The 12,285-nt window shown below is 41.2% G+C and overlaps 1 protein-coding gene across 2 annotated transcripts; it reads left to right on the top strand.

Moving 5' to 3' along the window:
* The first annotated feature begins 5,614 nt into the window (after positions 1–5,614).
* On the top strand, positions 5,615–11,746 carry stub1 (STIP1 homology and U-Box containing protein 1). Of its 2 annotated transcripts, none has more exons than XM_070545407.1 (8): positions 5,615–5,754; positions 6,422–6,649; positions 6,762–6,903; positions 8,043–8,208; positions 8,303–8,378; positions 8,478–8,534; positions 9,127–9,243; positions 11,170–11,746. In XM_070545407.1, exons 2-8 carry the CDS (start codon positions 6,536–6,538, stop codon positions 11,293–11,295), a joined length of 798 nt encoding a protein of 265 aa, XP_070401508.1. In that variant the 5' UTR covers positions 5,615–5,754; positions 6,422–6,535; the 3' UTR covers positions 11,296–11,746. The 2 variants fall into 2 exon arrangements, with proteins under 2 accessions (XP_070401508.1, XP_015798163.1); XM_015942677.3 differs by having other exon boundaries at positions 6,762–6,960.
* The last annotated feature ends 539 nt before the right edge of the window (positions 11,747–12,285 follow it).

Here is a 12,285-nt window from a genome sequence, read left to right as displayed (position 1 = left end):
TTAGGTTTTTGTGTTTGTATTTTTCAGTTTGGTTTAGTGCATAGGGACTAAAACGTGTTGACCTGCTGGTTAAGAGTTAACAGAACACATCTGTTACTATATATTATCAATGACAGCATAAATGTGTATTTTACAAGGAAATAACGTCTTTAGCCACGTACAATCCAATGCAACCTCAGGAGATATGTGTGGTGAATTACTCCCTGCTAGTACCAATTTAATTCTATACTAAACATATGAAGCCTATGAGACACACACACACACACACACACACACACACTCACACACACACACACACACACACACACACACACACACACACACACACACACACACACACACACACATATGCATGTATGCACGCGCACACACACACACACACACATATGCATGTATGCACGCATGCACACACACATTTACATGCACACATACACACACTCCCAAATGCAAACACACACCTGCACGCACAGACACATGCATGCACACACTCACACATGCACCCACCCGCACGCACGCACGCACGCACGCACACACACACACACACACACACACACAATTGACCCATAGCTCATTATGTCTGCTTTTGCTCTTTTGAATTGTGTTTGGGAAGTTTGGGGGGGTGGGGGGGGGGGGCAGGGTGGAGTTTGGTGACCCTGAAGAGTCTGCCCTGGGGGGGTGACGTTTTAAGAGTTAAGGGTGGTGTTGGGGTGGTCAGTGCCCAGGACGGAGAGGGAGTAACTTCTTGTAGTCCTGCCGGTTGTTGCCTTCTTTCTCCTAGGAGCATCTCCAATTACTTTCTACACTGAATATGCACATTAGACACCAGTGAAGCCTCCACCTTAGTGATTTATTGTTTTAAATTGACATTTTTCACCACATGAAACTAAGTGATCAGTCATAATTATTCAAATGTGCAGTGCCTTTAGCAGCCGGTGGCTCATCGTGATCAGCAGCAGCATTCTGTTTTCTAACCGTGGATGTCCTTTTGTTGTATTTAAAGAACAACAACTTTCATAGCATAAGAAGAAGGAGGCGAGGTTAACCACCCCCCTCCTCACTCAGTCTTGCACTACACCAGCTCATTAGTTTTGGTTTCCCTCCAAAATCTCCATCCCTGTTGTAAAACGTCTCCCCTGCCACTTATATGAGCTGCACAGCAGCTGCATCCCTCCATCCTCACCCAGTGTGAGGGTTTAGGGAAGCGGGGGTGTTTCAGCCAGTCAGCTGTTAACCCCCCAGGGTGTGAAGGATTTTTGTAATAACACAGCATGTTTTTAAAAACAAACTCGCTCTCTTCGTTTGGTTAAACTTTTCATTTAAGTTCTCAGTTTGAAGACAAAACAAAAATCAAGACTACAGAGCAGGTTCTGCCTAAACTCAAGAGAAGAATGGGACCAGAACCAGATTCAAGCAGATGTTAAGACATTTTCTTCACAACTTATCACAAAGACAGAAAATGCGATTTCCATAGACATATTAACCGCAGCTTCAACATACAGAACAATTATGTGTCTCACAGGTCCTAAATTGGAAACTTAAATGAAACAAACCTCCAAATCCTTTAAAAAATACAAAAAATATAAATAAATAAATAAATAAGGCAAAAAGTATCAAAAATGTATTAAAAGTTTTTTTCAAAAACTGCATTTTTATTTAGAAGATATCAAACCTTTAAAGCTGTGTCATCTCCATCCTCCTTGGTGACCTTTCACATTTAGGTGTCTCGGTCTTTTCCCTCTGACTTTATGTCTCCGGGGTTCCATCGGCAAGACCCCATTCAGCTTTTAACACATGAAACCAATTTTAGCAGCCATTGGTTAGAAGTTAAAAAAGGACAAATATTCCATAAATAGTTAACTAACTGTGTTACAGGAAAAAGTCCAAGGCAACCTGAAACCTCTGACAGAGAAGAAGAAGAAGAAGAAGAAGAAGAAGAAGAAGAAGAAGAAGAAGAAGAAGGAGAAGAAGAAGAAGAAGAAGAAGAAGAAGAAGAAGAAGAAGAAGAAAAGAAGAAGAAGAAGAAAATATCATTTCTATAGCACCTCTCAAGATAAAAATCACGCTTCACAAAAACAAAAAATGTAAAAATATTTTTAAAAAATTTAGAAAATTATTAAAAATATATTTAAAATGAGCAAAAAATAGACAATTGTGATAACAATTTTAAAGAAAGAGAGAGAGTGAATACGAAAGAAGAAGATCAGTGGATCCTGAGGAAGGTGGAATAGGTGGGGAGAGCAGAATAAAGAGAGTGGTGAAGGTCACACCAAAGCCAGCCTGAACAGGTGAGTTTCCAGCTGCTTTTTAAAGGAGACCACTGAGTCCACTGATCTCAGGCTCAGGGGGAGAGAGTTCCAGAGTCTGGGGGCCACAGCAGCAAATGATCTGTCACCTTTGGTCGTTAGCCTGGTGCGCTGCACAACCAGTAGGCTTTGGTCACTGGACCTCAGGGACCTGCTGGGGTTTAGGGGCTGAGAAGATCACCAATGTATGATGGTGCTTGTCCATGTAAGGCCCTATAGACCAGAACCAGGATCTTGACCCTGAAGTTGACTGGCAGCCAGTGAAGCTGGAGGAGAAGCGGGGTGATGTGGGTGTGTTTGGAGGACTTGGTCAGAAGTAGAGCACAGGCATTCTGAACCACCTGTAGGGACTAAGAAGATCATGAAACAGAGAATATTGTTACAGATTACAGGAGCATGGGTTTCCTGCAGCAGCAGGTTGGAGGGGTGATTAGAGCGTGCACTGATGTTTGGTCATGTATGTGCACAGGCCAGCCTCTGGGCTCTTTATTTCACTTCTTATTCCTGCATTTATCAGCTTTGCAGGTGGAAGTTTTCTTCTTCCTCTTTAGAGAATGTCTGATTCAAATCCACTCAAAACAGCATTTTTTAAATCTCTCAGACTTTCCCGTTTTCAAAATGAGCAAATCCATCAGACAAAAAGCCACCGCGGTGGAGAGTTCCTGCTTTTGACTTCCTCATTTGAACCAGAGGTTTGAAGAAGAGTGTGTTCTCTTATTCTGACTTGGCACTAAACAGTGAAATACGCTGCCAAAAGAAAAAAAAAAAACAACTACACTGGCAGAAAGAAAGACAAGGCTCCATCAGGAAGTGGCAGCTTTTTAGCCCTGCCAACGGAGTCAAGAAACTTCCTAGCCTGGTTGCCTTGGTTACTGGAAGCTCAGCCAGCTGGTGCAGCCGTTGGGTTTGATAGAGGACAGAGGAGGATGGCGGTTGTGATGGTGGACAGGAGGAGTCCAGCATTTAAATGTAAGCAGTTGGTAAAAACGTTTAAAAATGAAACTTACCCCAAACAACCCCAATCTCTTCTTTTTGCACATCTCTCTGAAGAGAAAAACAGCTGAAGAATGATTCTGAAACACTTTTCTAATCACTTTTACTAATTCTAATCCTTCGATCATTCTTTATTTGTTGTTTTTAGCGGTTGAAGATTACAATAATAGCTTTCTTCCTCCTCTCCAAGCGTATGTGCTGCTGTAACGAGTGATTTTCCCTACTGGGATTAATAAAGTCTATTCTGTTCTAATAAAAAGTTCCTCCAATGTTGCGGAACATAAACTTTCAGTCCACTATTTGAATTCTTCGATCCATACATTTTCAGGAAAGTGCAGCATCTTGTGTTTCTGATCACTAATGAAACACAAAACAATTGAACTAAACCAAATGAAAAACATGCCAGAGATGTGCAAGCATCCCAAAGAGTCCTCTGCTAAGGTGATAATTTGCATGAAACAATTTTCCCATCATCCTTAAAAGGACTGTTTATCCTAGCAGCTTAATATGTGTTTTATATTGCACCCACCCTATAGATGCCACAGAAGGCTTTAGCATTCCTCAGACTTACAGATTAGTTGAGCTGGTGGGTGTTCTGGAGGATCAACACACCAAGCTGGTGGAGATCGGTAAACACAGCTGGGGACACTCACTGCTGCTAGGTCTGCAGCTCAGTTGGACCCCCCCTCTTTAACACATCTATATGTGTGTTTGCTCTGGGGATGTGTCCTAATCTTCACACAGGCTGGGATGAAAGTGACCCTGTCCAAAATCATTGTCTTGCTAGTTTCTCTGTTGCTAAACTTGAAAGATCTTAGTTATAAAGGTCGTCTGTAGGTCTCCCTGTGGGTGGGATGTCTCTGAGATACTTTATGATAAAGTCTTGAACATTACCCAACCCCTCCCTGAAGATGTCATCCACGACTGAACAAAGTGATGACCTGTTTCTAACAGACTTCTACTACTTTGGCAAAGGGTTAGAGGTGCGTTTGTGAATATTAGGACCAATCTTAATATTTTGATTTAATTATTCAAAAGTTTACATCACTGAAGCCTCAAAAGATCTTGGCATCCATGAAATAAGTTAATAGAGACCTGTTGTCCTTCTCTGCTGTTGCAGGTCTCTACACAGTTAGACGTTTTCAATTTTGATGTTCAAGTAATTTTGCAGCACAGAGCGCCCTCTGCTGGTGAAGCTTCAGATCAAAGTAGGACAAGCCGTGATTAAAAAAAAAGTAATTTGTGTGTGTGTGTGTGTGTGTGTGTGTGTGTGTGTGTGTGTGTGTGTGTGTGTGTGTGTGTGTGTGTGTGTGTGTGTGTGTGTGTGTGTGTGTGTGTGTGTGCTTTGCTTTGCTTTATGGTATTATAAGATAATAAAAATTTTAATTTGACACACAGACTCTAATTTAAATAAAGTTTAAGTTAAACTTTGAAATCCACAAAGAGAATGTTGGCTTCGACTTAAATATGTAAACAAAACAAAAAAACAAGTCTACCAAAATAACAGCAGCAAACAAAGATCCTGGATATCATTTCATAACAAGAATATGTGAGTCTGTTTGATCATTCATCATTGATCAACATGCCAGGAGAATCCTGAAAGGAATGTTGATAAATGATCCACGTTTTAACAGATTTGTACAAAGTTGCCATCAAAGGGTATATGAATGTAATCCACATTTTATTTTGGTAGGATTATTGCATTTTCTGACACTCTGACATAGCATCCTACCTGAATATGAATTTGAAACCACTGCATTAGGATTTGTACATAACTATTTGATTTAATGCTAAATTAGTAAATAAAGATAATTAAAAAATATAAAAAGATGTTCAGTACAACAGTAGATGCACACGTTTTTTTACCTTTATTGTCAATTAATAGTTGACCTCAAAACCTATTATGTATGAATATGTAAAATGTGTTTTGGAATTACTAATACTTTTGAATAGCTTGAATCTATGTCTACATGTGATAAAAAATAATGACTAAATAACTCACATGCCATCTTAATAAATTTGTCTAAATGTTACGTATTAACACGTAAATGTACAAAAATAAATGATACTTAAAAATGGTGTTTAAATAGCTACAAAATAATAATTAAGACAATTATTTAATAAAATAAAGTATACTCAAAATACTAAACGTTATTTACTGCATTTCACAAACAAATGAAATTGTTGGTAAGTCTTTCTATACATAAAACATTTTTTGTTTTATTCTAAATGAAAGATTAGGAGGTAATAACTGATACATAGTTTCAGTTATTTGCTTTTTATTTCATCGCACTAATTGTGTCCTTTCGGCTTCCGTTGGAGTAACGTAAAAAAGCCCTTTACGTCAGCATAACAACAACTTGTCATGAGAGCTCGTACGGGGAAAATCAATACTTAAAGACTGTATATCAAAATAAATGAAGTCACAATCATCTGGATGTAAGATTTATCATTAAAGGTAAGAGTTGGAAACGGTAGGCTTTAACAACGAACTCAGTTTAAACCAGAAACAGGGGAGGCTTTGGGCTAACAGGCTAATTTTAGCATTAGCTAAAGATTTTTTTACTTATCGCTTAGCCGGGTCTTGGTGTACTATATTATTAACGACAGTGTCCGGCTGAGAATAGTTTGGGATCAAACGTGGCATTTATTGTTCATTTGATGAATTCAGTGAGTTTAACTAGAGCTGAATGAGCGGAATCCTTTAGCAACCCCCGGTGAAAACCGACCACGTAGCCTAGCTTACTAGGCATAGCAGCGATCTCTGGTCTCACTAAAGTTGTGAATTTTTTCGTCTGAGAACATTTTCTTCCACAGCAGCTAGCCTCCAACTGTTCCTGCGCAAGCGAGTGATCTGTTTGGAGGTGTCGGTCGTCACCTTTCGGCTACCTCTGGTGTAAAGTTACCCTGACTTAATACTCAAAGCGGTGCTCATTGCAGATTGCAGCCCACGCCGATGTCCGTCATATGAATAGTTAATTCAGTCTAGGCACCTAGCTGTGTTTTTCAGCGGCAGTGCGCGCAGTCAGCAAATCAAACCTTTTGGGTGGCATCGAGCAGCATTGCACCTAAAAGACGCGCATTGCAGCTGCAGTGCAGTAAACCCTGTGGTGTCTGCTCTGTAGAGCGCGATCCAGGACGGACTGGTCATTTTGAACTCTGACGTCTGGCCAGCCGAAGAGACGGGGAACAGGATTGGGAAGCAGGGCGAGGCGGGCCCCGCGGAGCCGGTGGAGAAGATGGCCGGCAGCCCGGAGAAGAGTTCCACCGCGCAGGAGTTGAAGGAGCAGGGGAACAGGCTGTTCCTCTGCCGCAAGTACCAGGAGGCTGCAACCTGCTACAGCAAAGCTATTGTGAGTGGCACTAAGGATGTCTGAGTCTTAAGTCATCTAAGCTGGAAGAATACAAATGTTTCTGATTACAGATAATTCATTAACACACTTTCTGGTTTATTTTGTCCCACAGAACCGTAATCCATCAGTGGCTGTATACTACACCAACAGGGCCCTCTGCCATGTAAAGCTGCAGCAGTATGACAAGGCTCTGGCTGACTGCAAGCATGCTCTGGAGCTGGACAGCCAGTCCGTTAAGGCACACTTCTTCCTGGGTCAGTGTCACCTGGAGCTGGAGAACTACGACGAGGCTATTGGAAACCTGCAGAAAGGTTTGAGGAAGTCCTTAAAGAGGATGTAAACATGGCTGAGTTTTGCGTCATTTGGGGGGAAAAGTTCGTCTCACAAGTTCCTTCATTTTTCTTTCATAATTCCTTTTAGATTGAAGTTTTTGTATTGTCATCCTTTTATGTAGTTGTTTTCTCGTCCCCATTGTCTTCAGCAATCTTTAAAAGTTCTATTCCATGTCTACATCAATGTTGTGTAGATAAATTAATGACTTGTTGTGTAACATTTCAGAAAAGTCCGTTTTTTTCACAGTTCAACATGACCCTTAAATGTTGTAATACAATCTCCAGTAATTTCTGCCTATTTTAAATACCAGAAAGCTGATGTTTAAGTGCTGCTGGCTGACAGACTCACACTGTTCAGTCCGTGTGTTTTACTCATTTATATCTTTGAATGTTGCTGACAAGTCTCCAGACAAGTTCTTCAAACAAGCAGATCACACAGAGCATTAAACCCAATGTGCAACAGTTATTTGTTTTTTTTTACTAAAGCAGCGGAGTCCAATCCTGGTTCTGGAGTGCCGGTATCCAGCACGTTTTAGCTGTGTCCCTGCTCCAACACACTTAATCAGCAGCTCATCAAGGTCTTCAGAAGCCTGTTAATCACCTGCTGAGTGAAATCAGATGTGTTGGAGCAGGGAAACAACTAAAACATGCTGGATACCGGCTGACTTCAAAACTCATGGATAAGTCTAAAACCATAACACAACACGAGGGTCAGATTTATGCTTTCTATTATAAATGTATAGTTTACAGGCCAAACCAGAGCAATCAGAGGCTGGTTACCTGGTGGGTGCTGATGGACTGAGTCAGTGTCTCCAGTCTGCGTCATAATGATAGAGAAAGCTTGGTCATGTGTAGCTGCAGGTGCAAAATCTCTATCTTCTAACTACAACCTAACCTACCATTTCAGAGCGTTGGGAAATTGTTAAGCAGCCACAGCACCAGCTCTTCTGCAGCAGCATGGAATTGATAGAAAATTGATTTAAAGACTGTTTAGATGTTCTTTTTGACCGTTTTCCAAACTTCCAAGTTTTAACTAATGTGACTTATTTATTTGTTTATAGCGTATAACCTGGCAAAAGAGCAGAGGCTGAACTTTGGAGACGACATCCCCAGTGCGTTACGCATCGCCAAGAAAAAACGTTGGAACAGCATCGAGGAGAAGCGCATCAACCAGGAGAACGAGCTGCACGCCTACCTGACCAAACTCATCCTGGCTGAGAAGGAGAGGTCAGATGGGATTTTTCTGAAATACATTCTGGCACGCTGTGCTCCAGGTGGTTTAGATTTAGTGATATAACGTGGCGTTTACTATTTTTCATAGAGAACTTGAAGAATACAGAGAAAAACAGGATGACAATCAAAGCGGAGGAGATGCAGCAAAGATTTCATCAAAACACGTTGGGTTTTGCCCTGATTTTCACACTTTTTACTGACCAAAATATGCGTTGATGTTAATTTTGGGACATTTTCATTACATGTAAACGTGACCTGCTAAGGACAAGTATTTAATGGACATGGACGAGCTGTTCTCCCAAGTGGACGAGAAAAGAAAAGTGAGTTGACAAGTTGTTAATTTTTTGTTGTTTATTTCATTTAATTCATATTTAAATACTTTAAATAATCTAACAGAGAAACAGTGTGTGTCTCCCCCCCCCCCCTCCCCCATTTTTGTAGTTGGCATAAGAGCAGCAAATATACTTGATTCTTCAGATCTGACTTGAGATCTGTTTTATTTAAGTCTATCTTTTGCGGTTATTTTATTTTTATACAACCTCAGTAACTTCACTGACAGATGAGATCGCATGAAATAAGATGGTTGTTTTAATTTTAGCGCAAGCTGTTTCTATGACGACTGTTACTTGCTGTTTGCCAAGTTTCTTGCCAGAGCTGGTTGTTTATATTGAGGTTGTAGTCGTATAAGGGAGGATGGAACTGGCCTTGAAATTAGAATAAGATGTATCAATCTGTTATGTGTTTGCTTAATATCGTATTAGGATGATCGTTGAGGCTTTTTAGGAGGAAGTGACATCAGTGTGGTTGCTAAGCAGCAGCTTGTTGATGACCTGGACCCTGTTAGACCAGAATAAATCATCTAATTGTATAGAAACCCTGATTGTTTAGAGTTTCCTCTTTTCCTGATTCCAGAAGCGAGAGATTCCAGATTATCTTTGTGGGAAAATCAGTTTTGAGTTGATGAGGGAGCCCTGCATCACACCCAGCGGGATCACTTATGACCGCAAGGACATAGAAGAGCATCTACAGGTAAACAGTTTCAGGTCTGCTGGTAGTTGGTGACTTGTTTTATTTGATTGTTTTTTTTTTTATCTATGTGTATGTTGTTGACTGTTTTATTTGTTTTAGCAACATCAACCTGCCAGAGGACTGCAAGTGGAAATTAGTCTTAAAATCTGGCATATTTACTGTTCATAAGTATGCATTGTCCTCCTTTAAATAAATAATGAATGAATGAATGAATAGAACAGCTTGTTAAAATGTGTGGACTGAACTGCGAGCAGGTTTACAGCATTGGTCACCATGGTGACAGACTCAGGTGACAGGTTAATTGTAATTTCCAACAGCATCTGAAGTTTTCTTCCTCAAGCCGCTAAAGCCAGGGTCACACTGGGCCGCCACCGCGACGTGAAGTGCTGATCCTGTGGTAGGACAGGCTTCTGTCCACAAGTCTAGACATGATCAGATCAGTAGCGGTGGGTTATGTATCACAGTACAGCAGCGACCATATGATATGTTATGATACAAAACAGCCTGAAGACCAGAGGCTTCCAGTGTTATCACGAGATCTCGTGAAGTCAGACTGAAGGCGGTAAAATCTGCTGCCACCTAGCAGTTGGAGGTAGAATTGCACCACACAAAGGGAAGCACAGTGGAAGATTATGTTAAAATGCTCTATAAAAATTTGATACACCTTCTTTTAAATATCAGCAATATTTCAGTGTATAGAAATTTTCTTGCATCTCTACAAATCAGTACTGGTTGTAACAGGGAGCCTATAGCCCCATTCCCACCTGTACCGGGTCGGCCCGGGCCGGGTAGCGTAGGTTGTTTACATATCTGGGTGGCCTGGAATTTTCCCGGGCCAACCAAGGCTCATTCTCGGCCCTCTTCCCGAGGAGGTCTGCTTCAGGCCGACCAGGGCCAACACACCCACTGCTGACAGCAAATTCACACCTTCCATTAGAGCAAGCCTCTGATTGGTGGGTAGAATCAGCCCATTCACACCTTCCATTAGAGCAAGCCTCTGATTGGTGGGTAGAATCAGCCCATTCACACCTTCCATTAGAGCAAGCCTCTGATTGGTGGGTAGAATCAGCCCACATGGGCTTAAGACAAGGATGTGTGGAATCAACCGGGCCAGGCTGGGGCCGACTGGGGCTACCCGGCCCGTGCCGACCGGGTACAGATGGGAATGGCCCATATGTCTCCTCCCCGTCAACGGCGCTGCAAAAGCTATTTTCTAATCTACTTTGCCTTTAACCCCGAGTCTCACATATGTTGTACTTTAGCTTAAATTCTAAATAGTAACGAGTTTAGATTATGTCTGTCACGTATTTTGAGATTTATTACCTTGTAAAAATTGATAATTAAAGTGGCCACAAATCAGACGTCGCATATACGACATCACCACAGTATCTCCTCTCCCCCAGCGTAGCGGCTACTTACCACATGGCCAGATTTATGGTGCTTTTCTACACGTTTAATGCTTTTTTTTGTCCTGGAAGAAAGATCCAAAGCTCGCTAAACTCAGTCGTTTTCTTCATCATGTCTGGTTTGACGACATCAATTTTGTGAGACAAACATTTGTAGTCTTATACATTTTTTCGCACAAAATCTAAAATAACTTTAGCCATTTTTTAAAAATAAGCACTTTCTTGCCATCAGAATGTGTCTTTAAAATTCACAGACAGCATTTGTTAAAGCCATAGCACATATTAAACGGGATCAGAAAACAGCTTTTATTGGCTCATCATGCTTTTGACAGTAGTGGACCCAGTAGATGAGCGTGGCTTAGGCTCCCTGTAGTTATCATTGGTTTACGTGGGTTAACGGTATTACAAGTGTTGGTTATTGGCACAGTTAGAAGAAAAGCTGTTCAGTTACTTTCTCTAAAGCATCAATAATGTAGTTGTGCACAAATACATTAAATCCTTCTTGTTTGCATTTTTGCAGCGAGTTGGTCACTTTGACCCAGTCACCCGAAGTCCCCTGACCCAGGATCAGCTGATCCCCAACCTGGCCATGAAGGAAGTGATTGATGCCTTTATCCAGGAGAACGGCTGGGTGGAGGACTACTGAGGAGGCTCGCTCCTTTTCTCTTCCAGGAGCCAACACCAGACCTGGATAAGAATATAGAGAACAGATCACCCTTTGCCTGGATATGAACTTTACTCAAGCCACACAGGAAACTACCAAACGGGGAGTATAAAGCATCCCAGTTTGCATCCTCCCAACGGTTTTGTTCTTGGCTGTAAAACCTTTTGTTGCAGCTCTCGGAGGCTTGGTGTTCATGGCCTGTTGCTCCCTTTAAGACCTGATCACTCTTTCTCTCGTTCAGCTTCTCTATCGTGTTTTTTTTTTAAATTTAATTTAATTTTTTTAAGTCGTCCAGCCTGACTCCTCCTGTCTTCATAATGGGGCTTGTACTCAGGTCTCTGCCGCACTCTGCCTGCTTTATCTCTGAGTGCCACAGTTACTGGGAAACATTAGCATCACACTCTAGTGTTTCACATATACCTACAGTAGGTCTCTAAATACACACATATATACTTAAATATAAAATAAACCAACAAATTTTGCTGACAGACATTTTATTTGATATCTAATCCAGTATTTTTGTCATATTTCATAAGAAAAAGAGCATCTGCCCATCTATTCTAGTATATTTGTTGAAGTGGTCAGAAATGCCAATAGACGTTTTTAGTTTTACTTGATGCATCGAGATGCTGGTGGCGCTCAGACCCAACCGTCTTTGTCACTTTAAGGATTTGAGTAGAATAAAAAGGTTTTCCTCTCCTTTGCATATCAATCACACCTTCAAACAGACAATTCCAATAAGTCGAATGAATGAGTTCTGTATTTTTTTTAGTTTTAGAGTCAGTCCTCAGCGATTTGCCATGTTTTTCTGAAACGCCTTGAACTGGAAACAGAAAATAAATGGCTGCATATATATATAAACAACGTTCCCACATTGCTGGATATGAGTTCAGAATGTTCAGCTGTTGCTAAAACCCGCGTTGACAAATGGTTGTTTGTGTTCCTGAGATGTTCGGTGTTGCTCGTGCTGTT

The sequence above is a fragment of the Nothobranchius furzeri genome, chromosome 16 (genome assembly GCF_043380555.1).
Source record: "Nothobranchius furzeri strain GRZ-AD chromosome 16, NfurGRZ-RIMD1, whole genome shotgun sequence".
Taxonomy (NCBI): Eukaryota; Metazoa; Chordata; class Actinopteri; order Cyprinodontiformes; family Nothobranchiidae; genus Nothobranchius; species Nothobranchius furzeri.
This window is presented reverse-complemented; position numbering and strand designations above follow the sequence as displayed.

Bases quoted from the DNA above. Each gene is read 5' to 3' on its own strand.
- stub1 (XM_015942677.3), top strand. From the start codon at position 6,536: ATGGCCGGCAGCCCGGAGAAGAGTTCCACCGCGCAGGAGTTGAAGGAG. The intron at 8,209-8,302 runs GTCAGATGGGAT...TATTTTTCATAG, and splicing joins ATCCTGGCTGAGAAGGAGAG to AGAACTTGAAGAATACAGAG. The intron at 8,379-8,477 runs GTTGGGTTTTGC...TGACCTGCTAAG, and splicing joins CAAAGATTTCATCAAAACAC to GACAAGTATTTAATGGACAT.